At 44.8% G+C, this 27167-nt stretch overlaps 1 protein-coding gene across 1 annotated transcript in view; it reads left to right on the top strand.

Annotated features, from left to right (window-relative positions):
* The first annotated feature begins 1353 nt into the window (after positions 1-1353).
* The window catches only part of LOC138452878 (uncharacterized), a 337850-nt gene continuing 312036 nt past the window's right edge, over positions 1354-27167 (top strand). Inside the window, exon 1 of the mRNA XM_069605225.1 lies at positions 1354-1497. Within this exon, the coding sequence (XP_069461326.1) occupies positions 1387-1497 (111 nt within the window). The 5' untranslated portion in view covers positions 1354-1386. The remainder of the gene's footprint in view (positions 1498-27167) is intronic.

Below are 27167 nucleotides of genomic sequence, written 5' to 3'. Positions count from 1 at the left end.
TTACATGTAGGAAGTTCTTGTTTAAATAATCACAGTTCTTGCAATATCCTTAGTATCACCAGCCAGTCTCTAGAGTCAATTGAAAGGCCTTAGAAATGGTTGCAGTTTATCGCTTGGGTGCACACACAGCTATTTGCATCTTGCACTTTACAGGGACATCCTTTTCATCATGGCAGCAAGCAAGATGCACAATCCAACAGAACAGGAAGTATACTTTTGTGACTGGTGCCTTTTTCATTGCTCTTTCAGAAAGACTTTTCTGTTGTCAGTTTATTCTTGAGAATGGACTTTCACTTCAAAGTTTCCCACAGTTGTCCACATTGTGGTGCCATGTAATTTTAACATTATATGATCTAATCATGAAAAACATGACATGAATATCATATGTAAATGGCCACACCATGGATACATTTAGGCCATAACCTGGTGGTGAAGTGGCTCCCTGCTCTAGTAGTAGCATAGACATCAAGTGAAGCGTCTAACGCTGACTTCAGGACCTTGTTAGAGGGTAATTAGCATTTAGAGAATCTTTAAATGTAACTTGACTGAGCTAAAGACAAACCTAACCCAGTGTGCTCTGTGTTGTATTTGAGCAAAAGCCTTGATGCAACATAAGCACTCTCCAATAATTGGGCTATTATTGATTAAACATTTGCAGCACAATATTTCGTAATCCAACATACATGTTAAAATGTGACATGAAGTATCTTCAGAAAAAATATTTAAGTTGCCTCTTGTTTTGTATTTGAGTGCCACTAGAATCTCTCAAGTGATTCAATGGGCACCTTTGAGAATCTTCTTGAGGTCTTACCAGCAAGGCCAACATGCTTATCTCACTGTACAGTGGCTGAGCTTGTACATTGTGCTGATATATTCAGACGCACTTTTGTTGATGGCTACCATTGACCTTGTGATTTTTTCTTAACAAACAAAAGCCAGAATTGCCTGCTGCGTTCAGGACAAGTCAGATAGTATTCATTCCTATCAGAAGGTGGCAAGAGGAGTTACTGTATCTTCTGCAAGGTCTCTCCTTATAAACAGGTGTTCCGAAGGGCAAGATACATTGTGTGATTCAAATCACAGCCTGCCACAGAGATTTTTTTGTTTGCATCATATCTTTCTGTATGAGATTTCTGGATTATTTCCCTCCTAATATTTAAAAAGTTGAACTGATTCAGGGGATGGTCTGCAACTTTGTCACATCTCTATATTGAAACCTACCTGACCAATTCATTTAGTTAGCCCATGTGCACAGGAGCAATGTTAAGGAGCCATGCAAGAGACTGAATGTAAGTCTTGCCTCTATTATAGACCACTTAGGATGTTGCTGTTGATATATTGCAGGTTGCCTCCAGATTTCGAAGCATCTTCGTGAAACAGCAGACAATGAGGAAATTTCCCGGGTATGATACGGGTGTGACACTTACAGACAATTGGGGTTTTAAAGGAAGTACCATGGCCTTGAAAAAGAAAGCCAACTGGATCCCTTTTCTGAAGGTATTGCTTGTTAATTGGTGTCTGTGGTGAACAATGCAGCATGGTATTTGGTTAGACATATATAGTGACTTTTTAAAATTTTCAGTTTTACTTTACCCTGTGTTCTAGCTAATACTGATCAGTGCAGTCTTTATTTAGAAATATTATTTTCGGTTTCCTCTACAGTTTATAATAAGTGTTTTAAAGTTTGATGTACCAGCTACAGTTCATTCTTGATTTGTTTAATGTGAGGCTCTGTGAACTATAGGACACTATATTTGTATTGCCTTGGTTTGTATGATGTAAAGTTAAGAATCTTCCTTTGCAGTATGTAGGTTCTACAGGCCTGCTGACACACAGGATCTGCTCGCATCCTCGTACCACCAACATAGCATTTTACAGCCAATGCCATTGATACTGTTGGTTCTTTGTATCCATTATTATTATGACTTTCAGAACTAAATATCTTGATGGAACATTCAGTAATTTTATTATACCTCTTGGTAGTTAAGTATTCAGCCAGCTGCGAAACTCATAACCCTCTTACATGCGAGGTGGCGAGCTTGAGCACAGTGCTGTTGTTTCCTGGACTTATTTCTGTCTAAGATGTGAAACCTCATTTACCAGAAAGAAAAGTCAATCTATTTCTTAATTTAGATTTTGGATTCTATTTTTATAAAACAAAGAAAATAAAACGGCAAACGTGAGTAATCCATGAAAAAAAGAGCACATGCAAAAGCCCCTTCCTCCTTGCCCTCTCCTACCTCCTGCCACGCACTATTTCCTAGCAATCTCACTACTGTCTTCCTGACATTCCACAACCCCATACACATACTCTCTCATACTTTGCCTTTCACTCTCTCCACTTCCCCACACCAATCCTTCCCTTTACTGTCCCCCTCTCACCAGCCACGCCTCTGTATATTCACTGTACAGCCATGTGCTCACCTGAGCCCTCACTGATATCCCATCTGGTAACCTCTCAATCTGTCTTCCTCTTTCCCTGACTAACCTTACTTCTCTCCCAACAACTGCTTCCCTCCCCAACACACCCCTTTTCACACCTCTGTCCTTCCATGCGCTGAACGCTGACTACCTTTCCATCCCCTCTCAATCAACATCCTCAAATATTTGCTGCATCTCTTCATTGGCAAACAATACCCTCCCACCACCTTCACAAACCCCACCATCAACCTCTCTCAATCTGTTTAAGCAGCGCACCAACCCGATTCCTCTCCTCCTGTCTCAGGTCTCCCCCTGCCTCCATTTTCCCTCTATCCCAATAGCTTGCAGCCCCCACACAAATGTGAAAATCCCCCTTCTGTAACTTCATTGATGCCAACTTCAGTGCACTCTCCATGGCAAACACCCACTACAACAATCACTACCCCCTCCTTGACAGGAGACATAGCTTCCTTTTCATCACTGATACTTGGCAAACAGCACACTTTGCCCTTGTCCTGCTCATCCTTGAAACAAATCAATTGGGCTGCAATGTCGATCCATAAATTGCTATTTTGTAGACCAGGAAGCATAGCCATAGCATATAAACCCAACATCAATGCCACTTCATTATACACTTTCTCGGAACCTGACAATGAATGCTTCCTCCACAAGTGCATCTACACTCCAAACCTCTCTCCCTCCACTTTGTTCATCTATAGACACCTCTGGTGTCCCACCTTTTGCACACTGGTATAGTGATACTGTACCCACCACCATTCTCAGACACATTTGCGTGACTATCTTCTGTGAATGTATTACTTTATTTTGTGAAACTGAATTTCCCCAAACAAGAGGTCTGATCTCCAACTTGGAAAATCACCTTCCATACTAATCGGTCACAGGCCCTCAGCTGCACACAGCTTGCACGCTATTTTCTCACCTTTTGGAGATGATCGAAGCATAAGACTCAGTTATTCTACCATGCAGTTACGGCAATATTCCTTGCCTTCAGGATTTTGGCCTTTTACACAGTTATAGCCTTTATGTTGGTCTCCCACCTGCTCTTGGGACTGAACAAATCCAACTTTCTCTCACTGCTGTGCCAGAGTCACCCATGCTTACCTTTATCAATCTCTCTTCATTATCATCTTGCATTCCTAGCTTCACCATCTAGCTTGCCATTGAATTTGATATCCTGGCCTACAAAAACTGCCTAACAGGAAGAAGAAAGTCGGGTGGTTTAATCAAGAGATCAAGCAAAGCCTCTTGACAGTGGTTGTATACCTTTTCTGTGTAGCGTTCCCTGGTAATGCCCTGATCTTACATAGTGACCATGTATTAGAGGAGGTCATGCTCTCCTTGACAAAAACGAGCCTGGTTCGGCTTCAGTATTCATGTGAGAACCTGGTTTAACCATATGGTAAAGACCACAGCAAATAGCATACAAGGGTTCTGGGTCTCCAATGTTCTTATTGCAGTGTGTCAATTGCAGCATTCGTGAATGAGAGGGGTGGCTTCATGTGAGGAGGATGTGGGAATGAAAATAGATGATTCCATCAGATCCAAGGTCATTGTTCAGAATCTCTGCACGTTTATGGATCATGAATGGAGACTTGCTCAGCAGAATCATTTGTGGTGCAGGTGGGGGTATACCTGTGGTAATTAAATAAGCTGTCCTTAATAAGGGTGATAAATGATGGATATTTAACAAGGGAAAGCCATCGCTCTTTCTCATATTTTGGCAAGATAATCGGCTTAGCGTTTCCGAAGAATAAATGTTTGGATGGGAAGTAACCTGAGAGAGTTCTCGTTTCCTGACCTCTTGATCAATTATGATGACAGCTTGCTAAGAGGGCAAACAAGGATATGTCTGCAAAGCCTTGCTTACAGTTACTAAAGTCACATTGCAAGTGTGGATAACCTAGGATATGGTCCTAGTAACCTGGCCTTTGAGGGCATTAATTATCACATAGTGTGAGCGCGCTTAACATATAATACTCAAATCTGAGATATGGTGGGAGAAGCTTTTTTTGAGTTACTTGCCCATATGATGGCAATACCGAGCAATGCGGTCAAATCCTAGGCTTTTGATGCCAATACCTGGCAATAGCGTAGAAGTAATGACCTTGACTGCATGAGGATTTAAACCCCTGTTAAAATTAGGTAAAACATTGCTATACGGAGGGTGTATTAGGATAAATGATAACAGTACTAAGCAAATAGTGTGAGTCACTGGGCATATGATGGACACATTTGCCACGTGGTGAGAACTCCTGGGCGTATGAAAGCAGTGAACGGCAAATAGCATACGTACATGGCTAAGTGATGGTAATACATGCCAATGATGTGAGTTAGTGGGTATATGATGGCATTGCCTGCCAGATGATAGAAATGCCTGCCATAAAATGTAACTTCCAGAAGAGGAAATCAAGGGAAGGCCTTTGTTATCTGAGCAGGAATCTCAGTTACTACTGAAATATTAGGGGACTTTCCCTTGTGGGACTATTTATAAACTTGGATCTGATGTATTTAGGCAAATAGTTTACTGAGTTATTGGGTTCAAACAATGTTTTGAAGTTTGACTTTTGAAAAGATGCAAATCATTTCATCATCCTCAACAGAGATTCTTGAATAAGTACACTCTGTGAGTTCCAGAGCATATGATGGCAGTATTGTGAAATTATGGTAATACTTATCCATATCAATATAAATTATTAACACATGTCAATATAGGTTTTCATGCATGCCAATAAGAGGACAATACCTGTCAAATGGTATAAGCATATCATGCTGATAACTGACAACAACAGAAAACATTTACTCTGTCCATAATCCAACACTATTGGCTTTGTCACTGTTGTCACCCATGAGTCTTTCTCACTGCCCAGCTTATCTATAGTGCAAACCTTTGGAACCCTTGGCTGAAATGAACCTCCAATGAGCGATGATACTAACTGCAAGTCAAAGGCCTCATTACGAGTATGCTGGCGCAGTGTTCACGTGCCAGTGATTCAGGTTACTGGCACGTTACTGCACCCACACCGGCCAACTCTGAGTTTGGTGGTGGGGTGGCTGGTATTACCTCCAGCTCAGTAATTCCGGCGCCCCACCATCAAAAACTGCTGGTATTACCAGCACTGGTAATACTGGCAACTCCCCCTATCGGACTCCATGGGATGGGGAGTAACTGCCCTTACTGGCACTTGAAATCTTCCAGTAATTCCGGCACACCAAGTGCCGGTAACAGTCATTCATTTTGGTGGTATGTCACTGGATTTACTGGAGAGATACCACCAACCATGTAATGAGGCCGAAAGACTACATACAAATCTATATTTGCCTTCAAGAGGGGAAAGGCAATGGATGGTCCTGATCACAGCGCAAGGGAGGTTGTAGAAGTTGCAATGCTTCCTGTAGAGATTGAGGAGATTGGAATAGTGGGGGTGGGCTGTGAAGGACCTCACAAGTAGGTTTTGGCAGGGATTTAAGTGGTGAATAAATATTGATAGTTATTATTGACGGTTTAGAAGTGTAATGTGAAAGGGGTGAAGCTGCTGTAGATGGTGGAAGTTGGTAAATTCACTTTTGAAATAGTTCTGGGTAGTAGCAAGATTGGAGGGGAAGAGTTTGTGAAAGGGAGTGTGCGTATTGTAATTAATGAATAGAAGGAGATTTACGTTCTGAAGTTCTACATGGTCATCTGTGTTGAGACGGGTGAAACTATGGTGCCCTTAACCACGAGAACTAGTAGGAGTGTACACAGATTGAACCACCCTTGTCCTCATTTGTACCACCAAAAACCAAACTTCAAGTGTCCCAGTCATTCCTGGCATACACTTGGCCATGTTTGGAGTGCTAAACAAATTCTTCTAGTACATAGAAGATCCACAGTATGCCAGGGCCTTAACTTTGTCTCTCTAGTGTCAACAAGCTTACCTAAATAGAGACCTGGTAGCCAGAACCTTTCTCGATGGACCGTTGGAGGAGTTGGTCCTCTCAAACTTGAACTCAGTCACCATTCCTGCAAGATAAACCCAGATGATGAGAGAACGAGTATGTTTCAGTGAAGGCAGCCAGCTTAGGAAATTAGTGATGGGATTGCCAGAACATGGTTCCTTGCCTGGTGGCCTACTTAAAAACGGTATGAATAACAGAATCCTGTCAGAGACTACAGACAATCCAAGATCCCAAAACCAACATCAGGGAACGTAAAATTACTTTGGAAGGAGGATCGAAAATTGCAGATTTCTATCCCATTCATATTGTGGTAATAATGCAAACCACTGCCATATTACAGAAGATCTCATTGCTTGATTCCGTTGGAGATTTTCCTTTGTCACAACTGAAGATAGACAAACTATGATCTAAGCTTGAAGAGGAGTGCAGCTCTGCTTTATTAGCCCTGGCCTGGTGGCCTGTGCATGCTCCTACCCACAAGCCAGGGAGGGACTACTGTGCACCCCTTGCCCCACAGAGCAGCTACAAAGAAAAGAGCGATAGGCAACCTGCAAGCTAAAAGCAACTTTAACTGCCTACTACACAACAGGAGATGGGCTGCCCCTGAATTCCTTACCATACTGTATATTAATGTTAACCTTCACGGACAACACCCGACACCAGGGTGCAGTTTTATATGCCCCAACGGGGACCGCTTTTGTAATAAACATTATCGACACTGCGAAATTATAAATATTCTTAACTTAGAACTATTTCTGCTTAATAACCCCTTCCCTGGAATGATCTTCCTATCAGGTCCTGCTCCATTAGACCACCCTCTCTCAGAGGAGTCCTGGAGGGGTCCCCTGGGTAAACTGACAGAACAGAACAGACCCTTTCTCCCTGTCCGCCACCACCTACCTAGAGGGGGTTGCAGAGGATGGTCCTGGTGGGTGGCCCCTCTCCCAAAACTGCCTCTGGCAGGCCGCCATTTGATCCAATACTCACACACCAGGGAACCAACCTCATAGATTTATTATTCCAACCACCTCCATATCTGACAAATTTCACCCGCTTTAACCAGAACCATACTAAAACCATTACTCATACCTATTTATTCTCAAACGCTAATAAACATATACATATACAAGTGAATACATTAATAAATATATGCATTAAATACAGGCGTATGGCTGCTGTATTCAGCCACACCCAATGGCCCTCCAGTTCTTTTAGCCCTTTAACAGCCCAACAGTACCTTAATTTTAAAGGTGTGGGGGCGGCCTGTGCCATTCTTTGCAGCTTCCATGGAGTTAATACAGGGGTTTATCCATATTGCTGCTCCCTGTGCTCCTGTGGGGCACCTCCGCATAGGGCCTAGGAAGATATTTCATCCTTATAGCACCCAGTGCCTTCGGGATGCAGCATACAATCACCCCGTGGCCCGGTGCTGTAATTTGCTCTTTTCGGGGAGCTTGGGGGTAAGACCCACCTGCTCCATAATTGCCCCTGAATAGTGCTGATGGGGAGCTACACCCCATTTCTTCCACCATTTCATCACCCTGGCTGCTGCGAAGACACCACCCAGGACTTAACCAGCCAGCCTGCCTGTCCTCAGGCAGGTCATCCGCACTCGCAGCATTCCTGTGTCTCCCAGGCTGCCATGATGATGTCACTCGGGACTTCTTTCTTCACCAGCCCGTCAACTGGAGTCAGGGCAAGCCAGAATGCCCATGTAACTCTCCTCTCTTCTGGGCCTACCCCAACGTGCCATCAGGTGGGCCTTGCTGCCTCATCCCAGGCCGCCCTACACTTGCGGCTCGTTCTGGGCCATACTGCTCTTCAACTGGGCTGCACCCCACACACACACCGTGGGGCTTTCTGCTTCTGTGCCCACCTGGGCTGGGCCCGGATGGGCTGACTTGCCCTCAGGCCCTGAGGGTGGCCAGGCAGCATTGAGCAAGCAGACCACAGCTCACTGTTCATTCTGGGTGCACCTGGCATACGCGGCCTATCTCCGAGAGTTGTCCTAGCCGTGCGGCCACTCGAGGCCACAGGGAATTTTCCCCCCCACCTACTACTCTCTTCTAATGGTTTTTCTCAATAGTTGTCCTTCAGTTAGTTTTTTAAGATCTATCTCTCCAACATTCTCACCTGTTCTGTCCATTCTTTCATTCTTGGACATTGGTTTTCTACCCAACCTTTCCAAGTGGTTCTTAGTTGGGGGTATATGGCAAAGTCCAATCAGTATGGAGAGAACAGGTAAGTCCTAGTAAAAATAAACACATTTACACAACCTAAATAAAATACTTGTATGTCCGGTGCTGTGTATTTAATTCTCTATATTCTCCAAGTGGGGAGCAATATATCCCTGACTCGCCAGGTCCTAATTGGGTCAGGGATCACAGAGTGCTAACCTGTTCTCTGCCAGTGAATTGGGCAAGGGTGAAGCACATGGTGTGAAACCCCATATCTAAGCAACTGGCAACACTCCTTTCTGAAAGCAGTGCTGTTGGTAAGCACCTGAAGTTGTGGAAGAGATGCAGTGCCACCCAGAAGATCCCCTTTGTGCCAGAATTAGTCAAGAATTGTGTTTTGGTAATGAAGTAGAAATGTGACTAGAGAATTGGGCCTTATTGCGAGTTTGGTTGTAGCCGTGCCTGCTTTACAGGCACGGCTACCGCCAAACTCGCTACCGGCACCACTACCCGCGATTGGGCAATAACCGGCCCATTACGAGTTGAATGGGCCGGTAATTGCCCATTTGCGGGTGGCGGTATTGCCGGGCTACGGATCCCCATTCTGCCCAATATGGCAGAATGGCGGTGGGGAGCATGGTTGCACCGGCACCGTTGATAACGGTGCCGGTGCAATTACGCGTTCTGCTCGCGGTTGCCTGACAGCCTGCCAGGTCACATCTGGCGGGCTGTCAGGCACCTGCGAGCAGAACTTGTAATTCGGCGGCACGGTATGAACGGTGCCGGTGCCTTATCAGCACCATTCATACTGTGTCCACCAACATTATAATGAGGCCAATGTGCATTGATTCCAGGAAACTCAATAGCTGAACCATCCCAGATCAATACACTTGCCCAGTGGGGAATGAGGTGCTACATTGTTTGAAAGGCAGCTAAGGGTTTACTTTGTTAAAAGAGTGGTTTCTACTCATGCCATTTCAAGTGCACCAGACACTTTTCAACTCTTTAATAGAAGGCTGTTAAAGATAGGACTCTGTTAAAGGGGAAGGTGTTGTTAGATGACATCATTGTGTTTAACCGGACGTGGGAAGAGCCAGGCTCTTAAAGGTATTTGAGCAAACGCCTAAAGGTCCAAGGGTTTAAAATATCCCTTGAAAAAAGCAATTTCTGCAGAATCATTGGAAGTTATATATACAATATTTTTCATTCCAAAACAGTTGCTCTTGTACCTTCTTTTTTTCAAAATTGTATACCTTGAGATTCAATTGAGATTCAAAAGCATTTAGATATAGAAGAGTACAATTCTGAGCCCATGAATACACATATTACAAACGATAGAGTCAAGGTACAGAGATCAGCCAACATGAACATCCAGGTAATGCCCTGCATCCATTTGACAATTTCCCAAACCTCTCACAACAATGACATTAGATTAAAGAGAACTGACTTCATCTAGGCGCAGGCATTTTTTCCAATGATAGAACATCCCAGGATTTGCACCACCAACCAGACAAAAGGAGGCACTCTGGGTTCTACCATCCCTGTGCAAATAGAAATCTTCAGTCATAAGGAGATGCAAAAATAAGCATGCAGAGTGGCCAGACTCTGGGTAAATCTCCCACTAGAGTCAATGCTAGGTTTAAAGTAATTTAGATGCCACAAATATTTTTTATTCAGGCCAAAACCTTCTTCCAAAAACTCTGGTCCCTAGGGTAGAACCACATATGTGCTAAAAAGCCTGTCTCCCTGCAACCCTCTAACAGAGGAAGAGTGCAGGAAGGGATCATTTTATGGAGTTGTGCTGTGTTAATGCACCATCTAAAGCACAATTTGTGTCCACCCTTAATTGATGTGGTATAGGACATTTTGTGTACTCTTGCCCATAAGCCCTCTCACCTACCTTAATAGGGCAGTTTTTCAAGGTGGTAAGAGTGGTCTAGTATTTTGTATAATGACAAAATGAAACTCCAGGTGGGAGGGTTTTCTTGATCTGAAAGAACATACCTCAACATTCGAAAGCCAATGGCACAACTGTCTGAGCCTAGATCTTTCATGCTCCTCTAAGATGAATGGCTCTTTTCATTCTCAGAATGTGGGAGGAAAGCCCCATTTGTATAGCTTAGAGAGAGTTTTAAGACACCCTCAAACCCATTCCAAAAAGCACTAAGACATACTCCCGTTAGAGAAAGCAGGGTTACCCCTGGCTGGAGAGAAAGGGCATATTCCTGCTTTCAATTTTGAAAGTTTGAGAGCTCTCTCCAAACAATACGTCATGGCCCGTGGAGGATGGGTGTGGAGTGACCAAATCAGCCATTTGATTTTGTCAGCCAAATTACCTATCTGATTTTGTCAGAAATGATAAGCATAACTATGGGGTGTCTGTAGATCCATGTCACAGGTTCACCCACCTAACTTGGGGACGAGAACCAAACCTGACAAATAGATGTGAGGACTGAGCTGCAAATGAATATCTCTTAATGCAAGCAACTGCTAGGCCCCCCAAATTAAACCGCCTACTATAAACCCTTTGGGATCTTGACAGGTAAAGTGAGAAAAAGGTATAGGATCCTAGGGATCATATTCATTTTAACAGCACTCATGCAACCCAATCAAGAAATCCCAAGATAGTCCCATCTGTCCAAATCTGACGTTACTGCTGAAATAAAAGGGAAACACAAAAATATATAATGTTCTGGCTTTTTATTATCCAGATTGTGCAGCTGTGGCCCAGCGAGACCTTTGCATTATTCACTCTGCCTGAGTTAAGCTAACTGGACCTGCACAGTCTGGGGAGTTCTGGGTCCGGCTGTTGGAGCTACTGGGATAACAGTGGCGCTGAGAGTTGGGAGGAATGCCTGGATTTGAACAGAGGGCGCCTGGGGACCGACATGACCTGAGGAGCGCTGGGGACGTCTTACTGAGCCTCTGAGACCCAGTGGCCCTGAAATTTTGGTGGAGAGCCCTGATCCGGACAGTGGGCCAACTCTGCTTCCGCTCTGCCTCTCACCTCCACCGCCTCTCACCTCCATGCTCATCACCACCAGCCCTCCCCACTCCACCATCTGGACATCACAATCCACCCTGGAATATCTTGCATTCAACCACCACACAGTACTACCCCTGAACACATACCAAACCTCTCACATGCTACATCATGTCAACTGCACCTCAGCCACTGCGCATCGGTCCCCCCACACTACCATGTCCTTCTTGACACCAAGCACTCACAGGAACTCAATGTTACACTCCAGGACCTGGAACCTGAAGCCCAGAGCTAGCAGGAATCTGCACATTGGCATACACTCCCATACACGCCCAGTTAGCAAAGCCCTCGCCAACCCCCCACCCCACACCAGCCAGCATACCACCACTACACCTTGCCCCTCACCAATTGCTACCAGAACCAACATAGCCACCTCAACCACCGTACACAACACCACAAACAACACCACACAACAGCAACCTCTAAAGGGAGACCTCATCAATGCCAAATCTAGCCCAATGCATGCTCTGGATATTAATGACCTTATTAGCACCCTCAATCTTGACCTCCTGGCCACCACTGAAACCTGCCTGCACGCAGCATCTGGACAAGCACATTCCCTAGCAGTCCCCTCTGTCTATGCTATATACAGGAGCGACAGACCCAGTGGGAAGGGGGGTGGCGTTGCCCTGATTGCAAAAGAAAGCCTCTTTGGCATACACTCCCATACACGCCCCGTTAGCAAAGCCCTCACCAACCCACTGTCCCACACCAGCCAGCATACCACCACTACACCTTGCCCCTCACCAATTGCTACCAGAACCAACATAGCCACCTCAACCACCGTACACAACACCACAAACAGCACCACACAACAACAACCTCTAAAGGGAGCCCTCATCAATGCCAGATCTAGCCCAGTGCATGCTCTGGATATTAATGACCTTATTAGCACCCTCAATCTTGACCTCCTAGCCACCACTGAAACCTGCCTGCACGCAGCATCTGGACAAGCACATTCCCTAGCAGTCCCCTCTGTCTATGCTATATACAGGAGCGACAGACCCAGTGGGAAGGGGGGTGGCGTTGCCCTGATTGCAAAAGAAACCCTCTCACCTCTCAATCAGACACATGACTACCTCCTTGGTTGTGAACTGCCACTTACTCTCCATCAAAATCACCACCTCCACATCATAGATCACCCTCCAGGATCCATCCTATCATTTGAAGAGGAGCTCCTTCCTCTACTAGGCTCCTACATCAAGTCTACAACCAAACCTACACTACTATCCGACCTTAACCTTGGTCTCAATGACCCCTCGGACATGAATGCTGCCTTACTAGGGAAAGATTTTGTACTTATTTATTTTCTTCCTGTTTGAGCCTTAACAATATTACTTAGAGTGTTAACATTAGCCTAAGCCAAGATGGAGGCTCCAGTCATTAATCTGATTTGCTGAGTAATGCTCTTGGTCAGTTGGAAACATCTCCAACTGCCTTTTATTGTCCTTTGTTCAGCTGAGGTGGTCAAGATCCAGGAAGCTCCCAAATTGAGACCTTGGTTGGGAAAATCAGGAGAAGAAGAAACCTATTACCAGGAAAGAAGTCAGATGGCACAGATCTAAGTTAATTTTCAGCAAAAATGTAGTTTTCAAATTTGAATAAGACTTTAACTAAAGAGCATTTTTTAATACTTATTAAGAAAGTATTTTGATTTTGTCTGAAGAAATGGATTCAGCTTGAAAGACTTCAAGTTAGTTTGTACTGGCACGTTTATTATTAATTGCTCTCTGATTAGTTAAGAGGGAACTGTTATTTTTTCCCCTTCACCTCTGGGCGGGACTGACAGAGCCGCTGTTCCGCATCCGCTCAGTCACTTTGTTTTTATTGACTTTTTGCACTGGTGCGCTCAGGGGTTAATATCGAGCAGTGAGTTTCGTTTACATGCACGGCTACATGAAGATTCACGCGTTAGCTGCTGCCATCCATTTGCTTCTTGTGGAAGCACAGCTTTAATAAGCCTTGCAGCCACCGTTAGGAAAATATAGAGAGCAGCGAGAATGTTTTTGCTCTGAGTACCCCCGGGCTTCGTTGTGAGTTACATTTATCTAACTAAAAGGCCCAGTGTGTGCGCGCGGTTGAAAGGTGATCTGAATCCTTTAGCATGTTCAGAACGAGCGGGAGTTTTTTCTTTCCTTTATCCTTTTCGGATTACGCAACAACACTTGTGTCAGTTTCAGTAGCTGTCGGGTACGGGGGGGCGCACGCAACATTATGAGAAAGGCTCAGAACTCTCGAAAGACAGCCTTTTAATGTTTACCTCTTGCTTCTAACGTAATTGTGTGGCGACAAATCCCCACTTCAGTGGAGACAGGAGAGAGCACAGGAACTCATTCTTTTTGACAAACTGTTCCAGGAAGGAGGAGTTTTTTCATTTTTATAAAGTTAACCCTTTAAAGCCAGAGCTCAAATTAAACTCTCTTTATTGGTTAAAGGAAAGACATTCTCCAATAGAGAACAAGACTCTGAACTGCTGCTGCAATATACAATTTGTGAATTCTCAGAAGCACAAAATGAAGAAGTCACCATAGTAAGTGTTAGACTAAATAAAGGTTGAAAGGAAGTTTGTTAATCCGACATTTAAAGAACTCATCACCAGTAACAACAGTCTATATAAGTAAATTCAAGAAAGGTCCAAAACATCCCTCTAAGCACTCAGCTGAGGGAGAACAGGTAACAACTCTTTGATCTGTTAAATTTGGAGACCCATGAGACTAAGGTATGAGTGTGTTGCTTAACCAGAGATGTTCTTTTTTCTCCTTGCTACAGACATTCTGAAGGGTTCCGAAGGAATCTGTTAATTTCTTATTTTATCCAATTCCCCTTTCCCCCAGCGGTGTTAGGTGCTTAGCAGTACATTGAAAGGTTGAGTGCTTCACGCCTTTGAGGGTCTGTTGGGGTTGAGCAGCTCCTGTGGATAATTAAACAAGACTCTGCTGGACATACGGCTCCTGACCGTGCTAGACAAACCCCTGAACAGACCCCACTATTCAACTTCAGACCTGTCTCTGAAAATGAAACGGCCACCATCCTAAACAGCCTGGAACCCACCAGGTGCAAAGGAGACACCTGCCCAGCATCAATTGTCAAGGAATGCTCAGAATCCCTTGTCCCATTCATCACCAAATTCATGAACTGCTTCTTTACTATCGGTCTAGTACCCGCCAGCCTTAAAAAAGCCTGGGTCCTCCCACTAATCAAGAAAGCTTCCCTCAACCCAACCATTGCAAACAACTACCTGCCTATCACAACGGACCCCTTTCTACTGAAAATTCTAGACAGAGCAGCCTAAACACATAACAAGCATTTTCTTGAGGCCAACCACATCCTAGGAACGTGCCAATCAGGCTTCGGACCAGGCCATGGCACTGAGTCTGCCCTGCTCGACCTGAACAACTAGCTGGATGAGTTCACAGACAAAGGTACGCCTACTCTCCTTATTCTACTAGACCTCTCAGCAGCTTTCAACCTCGTCGACCACCACATCCTTTGCCATCACCTCACCACAGCAGCCCATTTCTCACCCGAGGCAACGCCCTATGTTGCATCTTTCCGGAAGGACCGTTCCATGAGAGTGTTCACCCAAAATGTCAATGCCCCACCCAAACCCATTCCCTGCAGAGTCCCACAAGAATCATGCGTAGCCCCCACCCTATACAATATATTCACCAAACCCCTTTTTGAATTACTTGACTCCATCAGTATATTCACACCAATTATGCCGATGACACCCACATTTTCCTCCCACTGACCGACAACTACTCAAATGACACGCACACCCTTAACAAAGTGTACTCCACGATCCAGGCCTGGATGGCCACACACTGACTCTGCCTCAATTATGAAAAGACAGAACTCCTCTTGGTCAGCCCCTCACCTGCAATTAAGAAACTCAACCCCACCTACTCATCCTTCCACATTGACGGCATACAAATCCCTGTATCCTCTTCAGTTAAGAACCTTGGAGTCTACCTCGATGCCACCCTCTCACTCACACGCCAGGTGAATACCATTGCATCATCCGCTGCCCACACCACAAAACTCATCAATGACTCCAGAGCCTTCCTCTCCCAGGACAGTCACCTTAGCATCGCCAGAGCAATCATCAGGGCAAGGCTAGACTACTGCAATGCCCTCTTCGCAGGCACCTCACAACACTACATCAGCAAGATGCAGGTGATCTAGAACAATGCCATCAGGGATGCCCTTAACATTGCCAAAAGAGAGCACATCTCCGGCACGAGGAACGAGATCTGCTGGCTCCCTGTTCGAGAATGAACAATTTTCAAGACTCTTTCCATCACTCACAAATGCCGCTCCGACTCAGCCCCATCCTGCCTCTCCCAGAAGATCTACAGAGCCCAATCAGACAGACCACTCAGATCGACATACACATTGGAACGCTCTCCCGCTATCTCTGAGAGCAGAACAATCGCACTGGGTGTTCAGGAGAACACTGAAAACATTGCTCTTCAACTAACTGCTCTTAAGGGCCTCACCCCTGCCTGACCGTTTAACCCTCCCTCTTTTCCCCCAACCCTCCCCGCCTACTCTCCATGTCCACTCAAGACTAAAGTGTAACTGGTTGTAACAACACCTTGATGTCTACATTTGCACTTTATAAATGTAAAAATAAATAAATAAATACAAATAAATATCAATGGGACACTGTTGAGTCTGAATAGGTTTTGATATGATGGGAAATCCTGATTGACAAGTAATCTAAGGCCACCTCCTCCTAGGAAAATAAAAACAAATGCTTCAAGTGAAAAATGGTGAAAGGGGATCCCGAAATATTGAGCATGTTATATTTTCTTATATTGATCTGGAAACTTGATGCCACCTCAAATGCTTTTAGTTCTTTCATCAGTGCTGGCATAGAGACCCTAGAGTTGTTCAGACAAAGTAGAACATTGTCTAGTCATTCCTAGCTGCCTTAATCCCTAGATGATTTTCTCATGCCTGAACTTTGGAACCAAATTGCTTCACTACCAGGGAGAAGGTCAGAAGGGAGAGGTGGGAAGCCCTGACTGGTTCATCCCATATAGTACTTTGTGTAAGCTCCATTTACCCCAATCTAGTGGACATTTGGAAAGTGCCCATAATAAATCTCATAAAGGACGGCCAAAGCCAAAAGCTCTGAGAAATTCAAATATGATGCTCCAGTCATCCATGTCAAAGGCCGTATTAGTGCGCCGCATGGGTACTAATCTACAGTAATGTTTTTCATTGATGTAAAGTAGGAAAATAGAACGCTAGAAACCATAGTCTGAGGTGGCCAAACCCCAGTTTATTAAGGGCATTGTGGTTGACTTTCCCATTGTGTCTCGGGAGGATAGCTTAGGGGCAACATGCTCGCCTTGGAAGCAAGATGACATGGAGCACCACAGGTTCGATCCCAGGTCCGTGCTTAGAAATCTCTGGGTTTTAAGCGTGTTATAAATAACATATCATATCATATCATAGAGGGAGTGACGTAGCCTGTCTTGTGGAATTAATTAAAAAGGATTGCCAAACAGTCCAGGATGAATATTTTAAACATTTTGTAAGAAGGGAGGGGTTGCTTGTGAACCCATCTGGAAATGGAACTTTGGAAATCTGTAGAGATGACAATGACAATTCTTTAGAAATTTGATTTTCCAAATTCAAACTTTTGTGCTCCCCAATGTTAGGCAGCGCAGCACACTTAATCAGAGCCAACTGAGCATTCAGGTTAACATTCACTCTAGTTATGATTTTGCTGAAACAGCTAATAAATATATCAATTTTATGTTCTTCTGCATGTGGCTGGGATTTAAATTTCTCATTACAAGCAGTTTAAGCTTGTGGGCTTGAAGACAATTGTCCTTGTCCTTTGAGTAGTAGTGTTTTTAATTTTCAACATGTTGCTTGCTACTTCATCTGCCTCCAGCTCTTCCAGCTTGGATCTCATTAAGTGTGGTTCTTGCTGAGATCTGAGATAGCACTTGTTTTTATGACTAATCTCTTTTTCATGGACGTCCAATTCTAATTGGATGATTTGTGATACTCTCAGTTTTGCTGATAAAGGAAACTCTTATAACTGTCATCATCCTATCCCAAACCATGGATATAGCTCCCCCACAAGAAAGATTCTCCTGAAAGTAGGTGGAAATCACTTGGGAGATTTAATCTCAGACAATCAGGTATCTAAGAATTGATCATAGACTCTCTAGACTCCTAGGAGCTGTTATAAGGTCCATCCTCAGCTAGCTCGAAAATTGGGGAATGATCGAAAATCACTTTAAGGCCTATGTCAGCTTGGGATAAATAAAGAACCAGAGACGAGAAGATCAGAAGAAAGTCATTTCTGGAAAACCCTATGTGGACAAAAGAGAAATATGCAAAGTCCTTTTCTTCTGAACGTATGAGGCACCAAATGTCAACTATTCTGAGTTCTCATAAAAAACTAGCTAGAATTAGCCAAACTGGACCCTGGAGAGCATAGTTGACTTGCTGTGCTGTCCCCATATGACTTTCAAATACTTTTTCAGGAAAAAGAAACATTTCTGTGAATGCACCATCTGCAAGAAATCATGGCACCGACACTGATCCCTAAAACCGAATTCCCTGGACTGAATTTCCAGCACCAACTGTGCAGTCCATTTGCAAAACCATGATTTAACTACATGAGCTAGAAGCACAAAACCATCTCTAAGCTTTTGAATGTCTGGTAGTGAATTAAGAAGCCATACAAGACGTCTTCTCTAATGTCACAAACCTAGAAATCTCTGAAATGCTGAGACTGGCCAGAGAAGAGATCTGCTATGTGCAACTGACTGATAATAGTGTGACAAATGTACTAAAGGTCAAAGCTGCAGGAGCACTTGATGTGCCGTGCACCGACCCAGTTGTCAGCAGTTTCTTAAAGACCCATGTACCAAAAGGTGGCATTCTGTATATGACCAAAATACACTTTTCTGGTTGGAGCTGTCAGAAGTAAGGTCTATTCACTCTACAAGACCAGACTTGACACTTAGTAGCCTGGTGATAGTCAGGGGAAGATTCTATTGGTAACATCAAACATGATATGTTGAAGACGATTAAAATATATGAGTGAGTGACCACCTACACTCCAAATATCTTACAAATTCAAATAAATGTAATGTATTTCAGATGCATAGGGGCAATAACCTCTCTTTAGCCTGGGCAGTTTAAACGCAAAAATAAAATAAATCAAGGTGAAAATCACCCGGTGTCCCCAGCACTCTAATTGAGAATTAACTCTTCTGTTCACTGAATTGATGTAAATTAGCAAGATTTAATTATCAATCAAAATATCGTTTTTAACAAACAGGTAACATGGAACTACTGAGAACACTTTAGTCAACACACGGATCTGGTCCCTTTATGAACCGCGTACTGAGACAATAAGTATCAGATATCAATGGAACATTTTGTTCTGTTAGTGTTACGCAGAAAACGGTTCAAACAACAAACTATTCCAACCATAGTAAACTAAGTGCAATGCGATTTTTAAGTCGGAAATCAATAAGAAACAGCGTATACATGTTTTCAACGTGCATAGGATTCGAACTGGTCAATCAGTGATGCTAGAACCATCTCAGCACATCACTCCATCTTGCACGCAGCACATCTCACCAGTGTGTGGAAATGTGAGGCATAGCAGGATGTATGTTCTGGGTTATATATATTGCAAATCTGGCTGTGAAGAAACAGAGCACTGTATGGATACAGCCATCAGTATAATAATATGGATACAATTAGAAGGATAGACTATTAAGGGTACACTTGGAATGCCTTGGAGGGGGTTGCACAGCATTACAGACAAGAGGAGGAGGTGAGGAGGTAAGGGGGGAAGGCAGACGCATTCTTGATTAATTTGTTGGTGGATCTGCACCTGGGCTCCTGCTTAAACTATATACCTGCAAATGTAATTTTTGTTTTGAAATTATTTTTGTTACAAACCTTTCACAACATTACAGAGTATCTCACAATATAAAAATACACATAATATAAACAATCATGTATAACATTCATTACAAAAATAATCCTACCTTAAAGAGAGAGTAAAAAAGAAAAAAGAAAAAAGAATAAAGTTAGCATACAGTCGGAATAAAAAGGTGAATCAAGAGTCAAAATATTAAACGCATTCACACATTAGTGGCGCTTCACTCCCAACCTAGCCAATTCAAACTCAAATGCTTGCCAAACCTTAATCAAAGCAATTGACCTCCTTAAACTGCATCCAGAAAGACAGCTCATCCAAAACACTTCAAAGCATGTCATATTTCACATAAGGCTTAGTCATGCTTCTATAACCTGTAAGAACGTGGCAAAGTGATTCAATGACTCCCTAGTCTTTACACAGGCGACAGTGTCTTTCTTCCCATGCCACATGTAGCCAAGCCCCTTTAACCTCCATAACAGGGAATGTATTTAACCTCATCAACATAAACAATCGTCTAGCAATCGGGCTAGGAAATTGATATATATATATATATATATTTTGGGATATACGAAAAAGGAAGAATAGTTTTGAATATGTGGACAGAGATGATAACTTTCCAATATAGTTGTGACAACACAGTCCCATTCTGAAATGTTCCTTTTGAAATGAGGCTAACAATGATCCCAAACCTTCTAACCAATCCGGGCACCATCGCACTCTAGCAAAGTCTTCATTCATAGCTCTAAACTCTGAGAGAGATCCACTGATACCCCTTATTATTTCAGCTCTTATCAGTCCCAAAACAGATGCACATAGGGATCCCCTGTTCAAACAGATGATGGTTTTAAAGGACGTTAAACCCAAATCAATTCTTATTGCCTGTATTGGTGTTCCTTTAGAGAGACCCAAAATTTGGTATCAAATGCGACCCTCCAACCAATTCGCCCATTGGTCATGATTACAAACGAGCATTCCAAGGCATATGAAATGCTTGTTACCAATTTTTGCTGGTACAGTGTTACTATACCAATCAAGCTATAGCCGGCACTCGATGCTACAAATAGTTTTATCAAAAGCATTACTGCATTAGCTTTTGTGTGTTGTTGCTTTAACCCCCATCGGTCATTAGGTTGGGCGTGGCCTGCCAGGCATGGCGTGAGGTCGTAGTAACAGCAAGCTCCAGCCAAGATCCTGGACAAAGATCCTATCCGAGTGGTAAAAACACATGAAACAACCAAAAAACTGCACCGGAGAAGAAAAGGAGCCCTTCCCCCAGTAACGGATCACTTAATTGGCCTCAACGGAAACCGAAAGACAACGAAGTTGGGCATTCTTTGAGCGTCACCCTGCAGGCTAAGATGGCGGACGAGGCTGCGTGAAAAGGCAGAGTAGAGGGAAGGGCTGTCGAGCGCTGCGGATATCGAGCCGACACAGAGAGAGGCTGCACACGGGAACACTGCGGTATGCCACCCGAGATACACTACGTCTCCTAGGCTGACGATTGGAGAGGCGCGGTGAAAGAAGCACTGGCGAAGTACAGTGACCGAGGTGCAGCACAACATACCGTGCTCCAGAGACATGGTTAACCATCGGATGAGCCCTGCGCCTTTCTCAATGTGAGCGGAGCAACCTGACGGTAGTAGAAGCAGAGCCAAAGAGAAAGGAGTCACAAGCATGGCAGAACGGACACGAGGCAGCACCGGTGAGGAGCACAGCAAGAAGGCGCAGTGCATATGATCTCGGCCCACGCCGCTGGGGAACGAAAGTACTAGGAGGACCCGGAAGCCACGGACCTTCCGAGGCCACAACTGGAACTGCGACAACAAAGGCTGCCGGATCAATCACCTGCAGCAGCCCCAAACCAGAGGGAGAACACACGAGATGAAAGGTCAGTGAGTCGGGAGAAAAAGAAGATGAGGTAACAGCAAGTGCTGTGCAGGCTAACTGTCAGAGTGCACATGGAATAAGCGCAGCGAAGGCAGGCAAAGGAAGGTGAGGTTACTGGGCGTGCCTACCTGGGGAGCAGTGCGCGAAGTACATGTGATGAACTGAGAGTCCAAGGAACTGGAGGGATATAAGCTGCCGCACCAAATGCGCGACCATTAAGAGGGGAGGCAGAGCTGGTCTGGGCCCCATTGAGCTGCACTGTGACTGCCACTAAGGGACAACAACGAAAATCTAAGAGGCTACCACACCAATGGACCAAGGAAAAACACGCAATAGCCGCAATAGGTGGTAGGGAAGAGGAGCGCACAACTTATCCCCCTATCGGTTGAGAGGAACAGAGCAACCCTCACTCCCCCAAACGGATGGGAACAAACAACAGGAGATACGAATGAGCTATGAAGTAAGGTAGCCCAGCACAAAGATAAGCACGAACTGCAGCAGTGAACTGCACATAGTGGTACAGATAGTACCAAAACGCTGAACCGAGCACAGGCATCCAGGCGCTAATGAATAAGGAGTTATATCACAACTGACTGGAGGACTTGAGAGCAGGCCAGAAAACTTGATATCAGAGAGGACACAATTTCTACAGGTCCTGGACACTGCTGCAGGCACAGTTTGGATCTCCATACTAACACAAACGCTGGTGCCTGCCATAACAAACCAGATGCAACACAGTGCAAGCGCTATCATATTCGTCCCCGGAGGATAGCTTAATGGCAAGGTGCGCGCCTTGGAAGCAAGACAACACGAAGCAACACAGGTTCGATCCCCGGGTCCGCGCTTAGAAACCTCTGGGTGTTTAAGCGCGTTATAAATACGCAACTAAGACAAAAAAAACAAAAAACAATTACGCAACTGAAAAAACAAACAATTCCTGTAACAGCGCCTCGATGCCCGCAGGCTGTGTGAGCGCTTTAAAAATGCTAAATAAAATAAAAATAAAAATCATGCCTCGAACAAGGACAAAGAGAAAGCCAAATCAAGCATCATGGACTCATTTGCGGCAAATAAAGCGCGCTCTTCGTAGCAAGACGGGAAAATCACAGCGGAACCCGAAAAAGGCAGCGACAACAGAGAACCGAGACGGGCAAGTATTACAGGCCATAGCAGCCCTCAGAACCTTTATAGACACCAAAATAGATGAAGTCAAGACAGACATGCAGCTAATGAGACAAGATGCAAGAAACCTTGCAGAAAGGGTGTCGACCACTGCAGAGGCGGGACTACTTGAGACGACCGAAACTACAACGGACTTGAAAACTAAGGTAGCTGAACTGGAAAGCAAGGTGGAAGCAAGAGCTGAGGAGGCTGAGGGAAGGTCAAGACGCAACAACCTACGGTTGCTCGGGATTCCAGAAGGCACAGAGGGTCTATATCCGACTAGATTTGTGGGGTCACTATTGCAACAAGAGATTGGAGCGTGCAAGTTGTCACAGGGTTTCGCGGTGGAGAGAGCCCTAAGATCCCTTCAAAAGAAACCGCCACCAAGGTCTTACCCCCGCCCGATGATTGCGAAGATCCCTAACTTCCAGGACAGGGAGATCATACTTAAACACTCCAGAGAGGCGGGGCTGATTGAACGCGTAGACTCCAAAATAACCATATACCCGGACTACACACCGGCTGTGCAAAGAGCCAGGAACTCTTATGTACCAATTAAGGCGAGGCTGCAGCAACTGAACATAACATACATGCTGCTATACCCCTCTAGATTGAAGCTGCTTCATAAAGGACGTGCCATATTCCTAGAGACACCATCGGCAGCCAACATGTGGCTGGAGCATAATAACTTGGCAGACGACAAGGAAAAAGCCACTTAAAACAAGAGGGCACTGAGGTAAAACCATAGCTATCTGTGAACACCCTAGATTAGATAAATCACTGAAAAGATGCGACTTCAGAAGCCTTGGTATGCGTAAATGGCTGCAAAACACGACCCGACAACTAGCCTGCACAAGGAGGCCTACCCCACGGAATGACCAGCGCTGACCCGTTGTCAGCACATAAACACTTGCGCTCGATGCCCTGGAAGAGGCATGACAGCGCAAGGGCGCCCGAGCACAGCAGTTGCAATGCAGTCGCTGGGCACGATTGTTTGATTTGTGTTAAAAGTTATGGTTGTTATAAAATGTTTCGAAGTCTTCAAGATATGGAAGACATGGGGAGAGTTTTCCAGGTATGTCACACACAAGCAGGTAGATATATGACGGGACGGGACGGGATGGGATGGAGGGGAACTAGGCCAGGATTACTGAAAGTGGACACTGGGGTCAAAAATGGGATGCCTGAGTGAATCAAAGACTTATCATGGCAATGCAACTTAAAATCTTGACGTGGAACGTGCGCAGAATGGGCTCATACTTACGCAGGAATAGAATTAAATCCTACTTACACAGAAAACGAGTGGACATAGCTCTACTCCAAGAAACCCATCTCACAGCGGAGGCATGGTCAAACTGAAAGAATACTGGGGGGGAGGGGCGGCACGGGGCCACCTATTCTAAATATGCAAGTGGAGTTTATACTTGGGTCAACCCAGGGGTACCATTCCGGCTGAGTCAGACAAAGAGGGCAGGTATCTAGTGCTGTGGGGAGCCATTGAGCAGACTGAGATATGCATTCTGAACTAATATTTCCCCAACCACGGAATACCAGCACATCTAAAAATGCTCCACACAAAAATACTCCAGCACAGTGCAGCTATATACATTTGGGGAGGAGACTTTAATTGTGCAAGGGACACAGACCTGGACAGATCTGAGCCCCCGCGAGAGAGAACAGATACAGCCCCACGGGCGCTGAACGCCATGATAGAACAGCTGGACCTGGTAGATGCCTGGAGGGAGTCCCACCCTGCAGTTAGAGCATATTCACACTATTCCTCACCACATGGTCTGTACACAAGTATAGATTATTTCTTTGTCGACAAAATGTACTTGGCACAAGTAGAATCGATACAATATCTCCGACCACTCGCCCCTACTCATGCAATGGGCAATGACGGGCCCCAGACCCCCATACCTTTATGGAGAATGCCCATGGAAGCACTCACTGATAGGGCTTTCAGGGGGGAACTAGGTGATAAACCAGAGGAATATATTGCAACTATTCATGGTAGCGTTGAACACTGGAGCACGATGTGGGAAGCCCTGAAAGTGGTAATGAGGGGGGAGACTATTGCGAGTGCAGGGGGCATAAGGAGGCTGTTGACGAGGGAATTAGAGGAGAAGGAGGAAGGCATAAAACAACTGGAATCTGTTACCCTAGGGACCAGGGAGCAAGAAACGAAACTAGCAGAGGCTAGATTTGCCTGCCAAGAAACATGGGGAAGATTATCCAAGTACGACTATATAACGAAAACTGCCAGAACGCATAAGGAGGGAGACAAACCTGGCAGACTTCTGGCATGTCTATGTAAGCGGGAACACTGCGACACCCAACGATTACACTTAAAGGGATAGGTGGGGTGCTGCACAACAAACAGCAATCAATCAACAAAGCTTTTGCAATGTATTACGCTGAGATATATGCTCACAAAACCCAGGTCCAATTGAATGACATACAAGACACACTAGAGGAAATTGAACTCCTGACACTAGAAGAACCACAACGAGAGGCCCTAGACGAGGTTATCACTCTGGAAGATATTACAGATGCAATTAGGTCATTATCCACCTGCAAGACCCCGGGCAGTGATGGACTCCGCCCTGAATTCTATAAAGCATACAAATCAACACTGACCCCAATACTATTTGAGGTGTACCAGGAGGCTTGCAAAATAGGAACATTGCTGAAAAGTATGAGGGAAATACTCATAGTCCCAATACCCAAACCAATTAAACCAACAGATGAATGTGACTCATACCGGCCCTTGGCCATGCTAAATTACGACGTTAAAATATTAACCACCATACTAGCGAAACGCCTGTCCAGAGTAATAGGGAGCTGATACACGCAGACCAAAATGGTTTTGTACCAGGGCGCAGCACAACAGCGAATCTACGCAGGTTACCGCACTTTATGGCGCACACACAACAGGAACAAGAACACTTAGCAGTGATGTCGTTAGATGCCATCAAAGCGTTTGATTCTATTTACTGGGAATGGCTGATAGAGACACTGCGGAAATTTGAGTTTGGGGACAACTTTGAGAGATGGATTTGGGTGCTATGCACAGGCCCTAGAAGTACTGGACAATTTTGCACGTTACTCTGGGATACGTTTTAGTAAAAGAAAATCTTGCATGTTCCCGCTTGCAGGACTAAAAGGGATAGAAGCTGAGAAACTACGGGAAGTGGGAATACAATGGCAGCTGGAAACGTTTAGATATCTTGGGGTACAGATCTGGCACACATCAGAACTTACACACGTGCATAACACTGTGGCTGTGACACAGGGCCTCCGTAACTCTATGAGGTTCTGGTCTAAGCTGCCGCTATTAATGATGGGGAGAGCAGCAATTGCCAAAATGATAATCCTACCAAGGTTTTTGTATTACTTCCAGAACATTTGCTACTACATTGGCACGTCTTTTTTTCGTACTCTGGAGGCAAGAATCAGGGATTTCCTCTGGGCAAATGCACGCCATAAAATAGCACTGACTACACTGACACTGCCACATATGGAGGGAGGCATACAGTTACCGGACTATGAACGGTATTATCTGGCAGAACAGCTTAGCCACATAACCAAGTGGCTATCAGACGATGTAACTTAGAAAAGGGGCTATTGCGAAATCTGATAACACCAATACACCTGAAAGAAATCCTATGGGCCCCACAAAACCCTAAAGGATAGCTACCCATGCTGGTTACACTGGGTAGGCAAGTATGGAACAGGGCTAAATCGGTGCGGCATTTGGTGCACCCGTGTGCGCCTGAGATGCCGATAATGGCAGACTTAAGAGCGACAGGCAATGACCTCCCGACCATAAGAACCTGGGAAAGGCTGTGCTTGTACACCTGGGGAGATCTGTATGAGGAGGGGTCATTCAGGAAGCTTGAATCGTTACATGTGAAGGAGGGGCTGCCAAGGGGACAATTCTTATGGTATCAAAGGTTAAAACACGCTGCTAAAAAAAACTGGGAAGAATGGCCAGAGGAACCAGAAACAAACCCGCTAATGATGGAATTATATAACCTGAGTGATGGGTGGAGGCCAGTATCGAGAATATATGCCCAATTGAATGACAGGGCAAACCCCCGCACAACAACACTGAAGGCAAGATGGGAGAAAGACCTAGGTGTAGATATTACAGAAAAAGAATGGGAAAGGGCATTATTGCACCCCAAAGAAGTGTCCAGGAATGCAAGGTTCAGACTGATACAGATGAACGTCCTATACAGAACGTACATGACCCCAATGAAGGTAGCAAGATTCAATAAAACCACTAGCTCGTCATGCCCATGGTGTGGCAGTGAGGAAGCTGATTTGGTGCACATGTTCTGGGGGTGCGTAAAAGTACAACACTTCTGGGCAAAAATTAAGCAAATGTGTACAAGGGCTGGAGTCACCAGTTATGAATGGTCCCCAAAGGAGTGTCTACTGGGCACTTACCCCAGGCTAAGCAAAATCAAGCACATCGTAAATGTCATGGGTATGGTGTGTGTGCTGGCAAAAAGGGCAACAGCAATGGCATGGAAATCGAAGGCGGGCCCACAATATGATAGGTGGAAGAAAGAAATGGAAA

This window comes from Ambystoma mexicanum, chromosome 4p (assembly GCF_040938575.1).
Source record: "Ambystoma mexicanum isolate Mex_15411 chromosome 4p, UKY_AmexF1_1, whole genome shotgun sequence".
Classification (NCBI taxonomy): Eukaryota; Metazoa; Chordata; class Amphibia; order Caudata; family Ambystomatidae; genus Ambystoma; species Ambystoma mexicanum.
The sequence above is the reverse complement of the archived record's forward strand: the minus strand, read 5'-3'. Positions and strand labels throughout refer to the sequence as shown.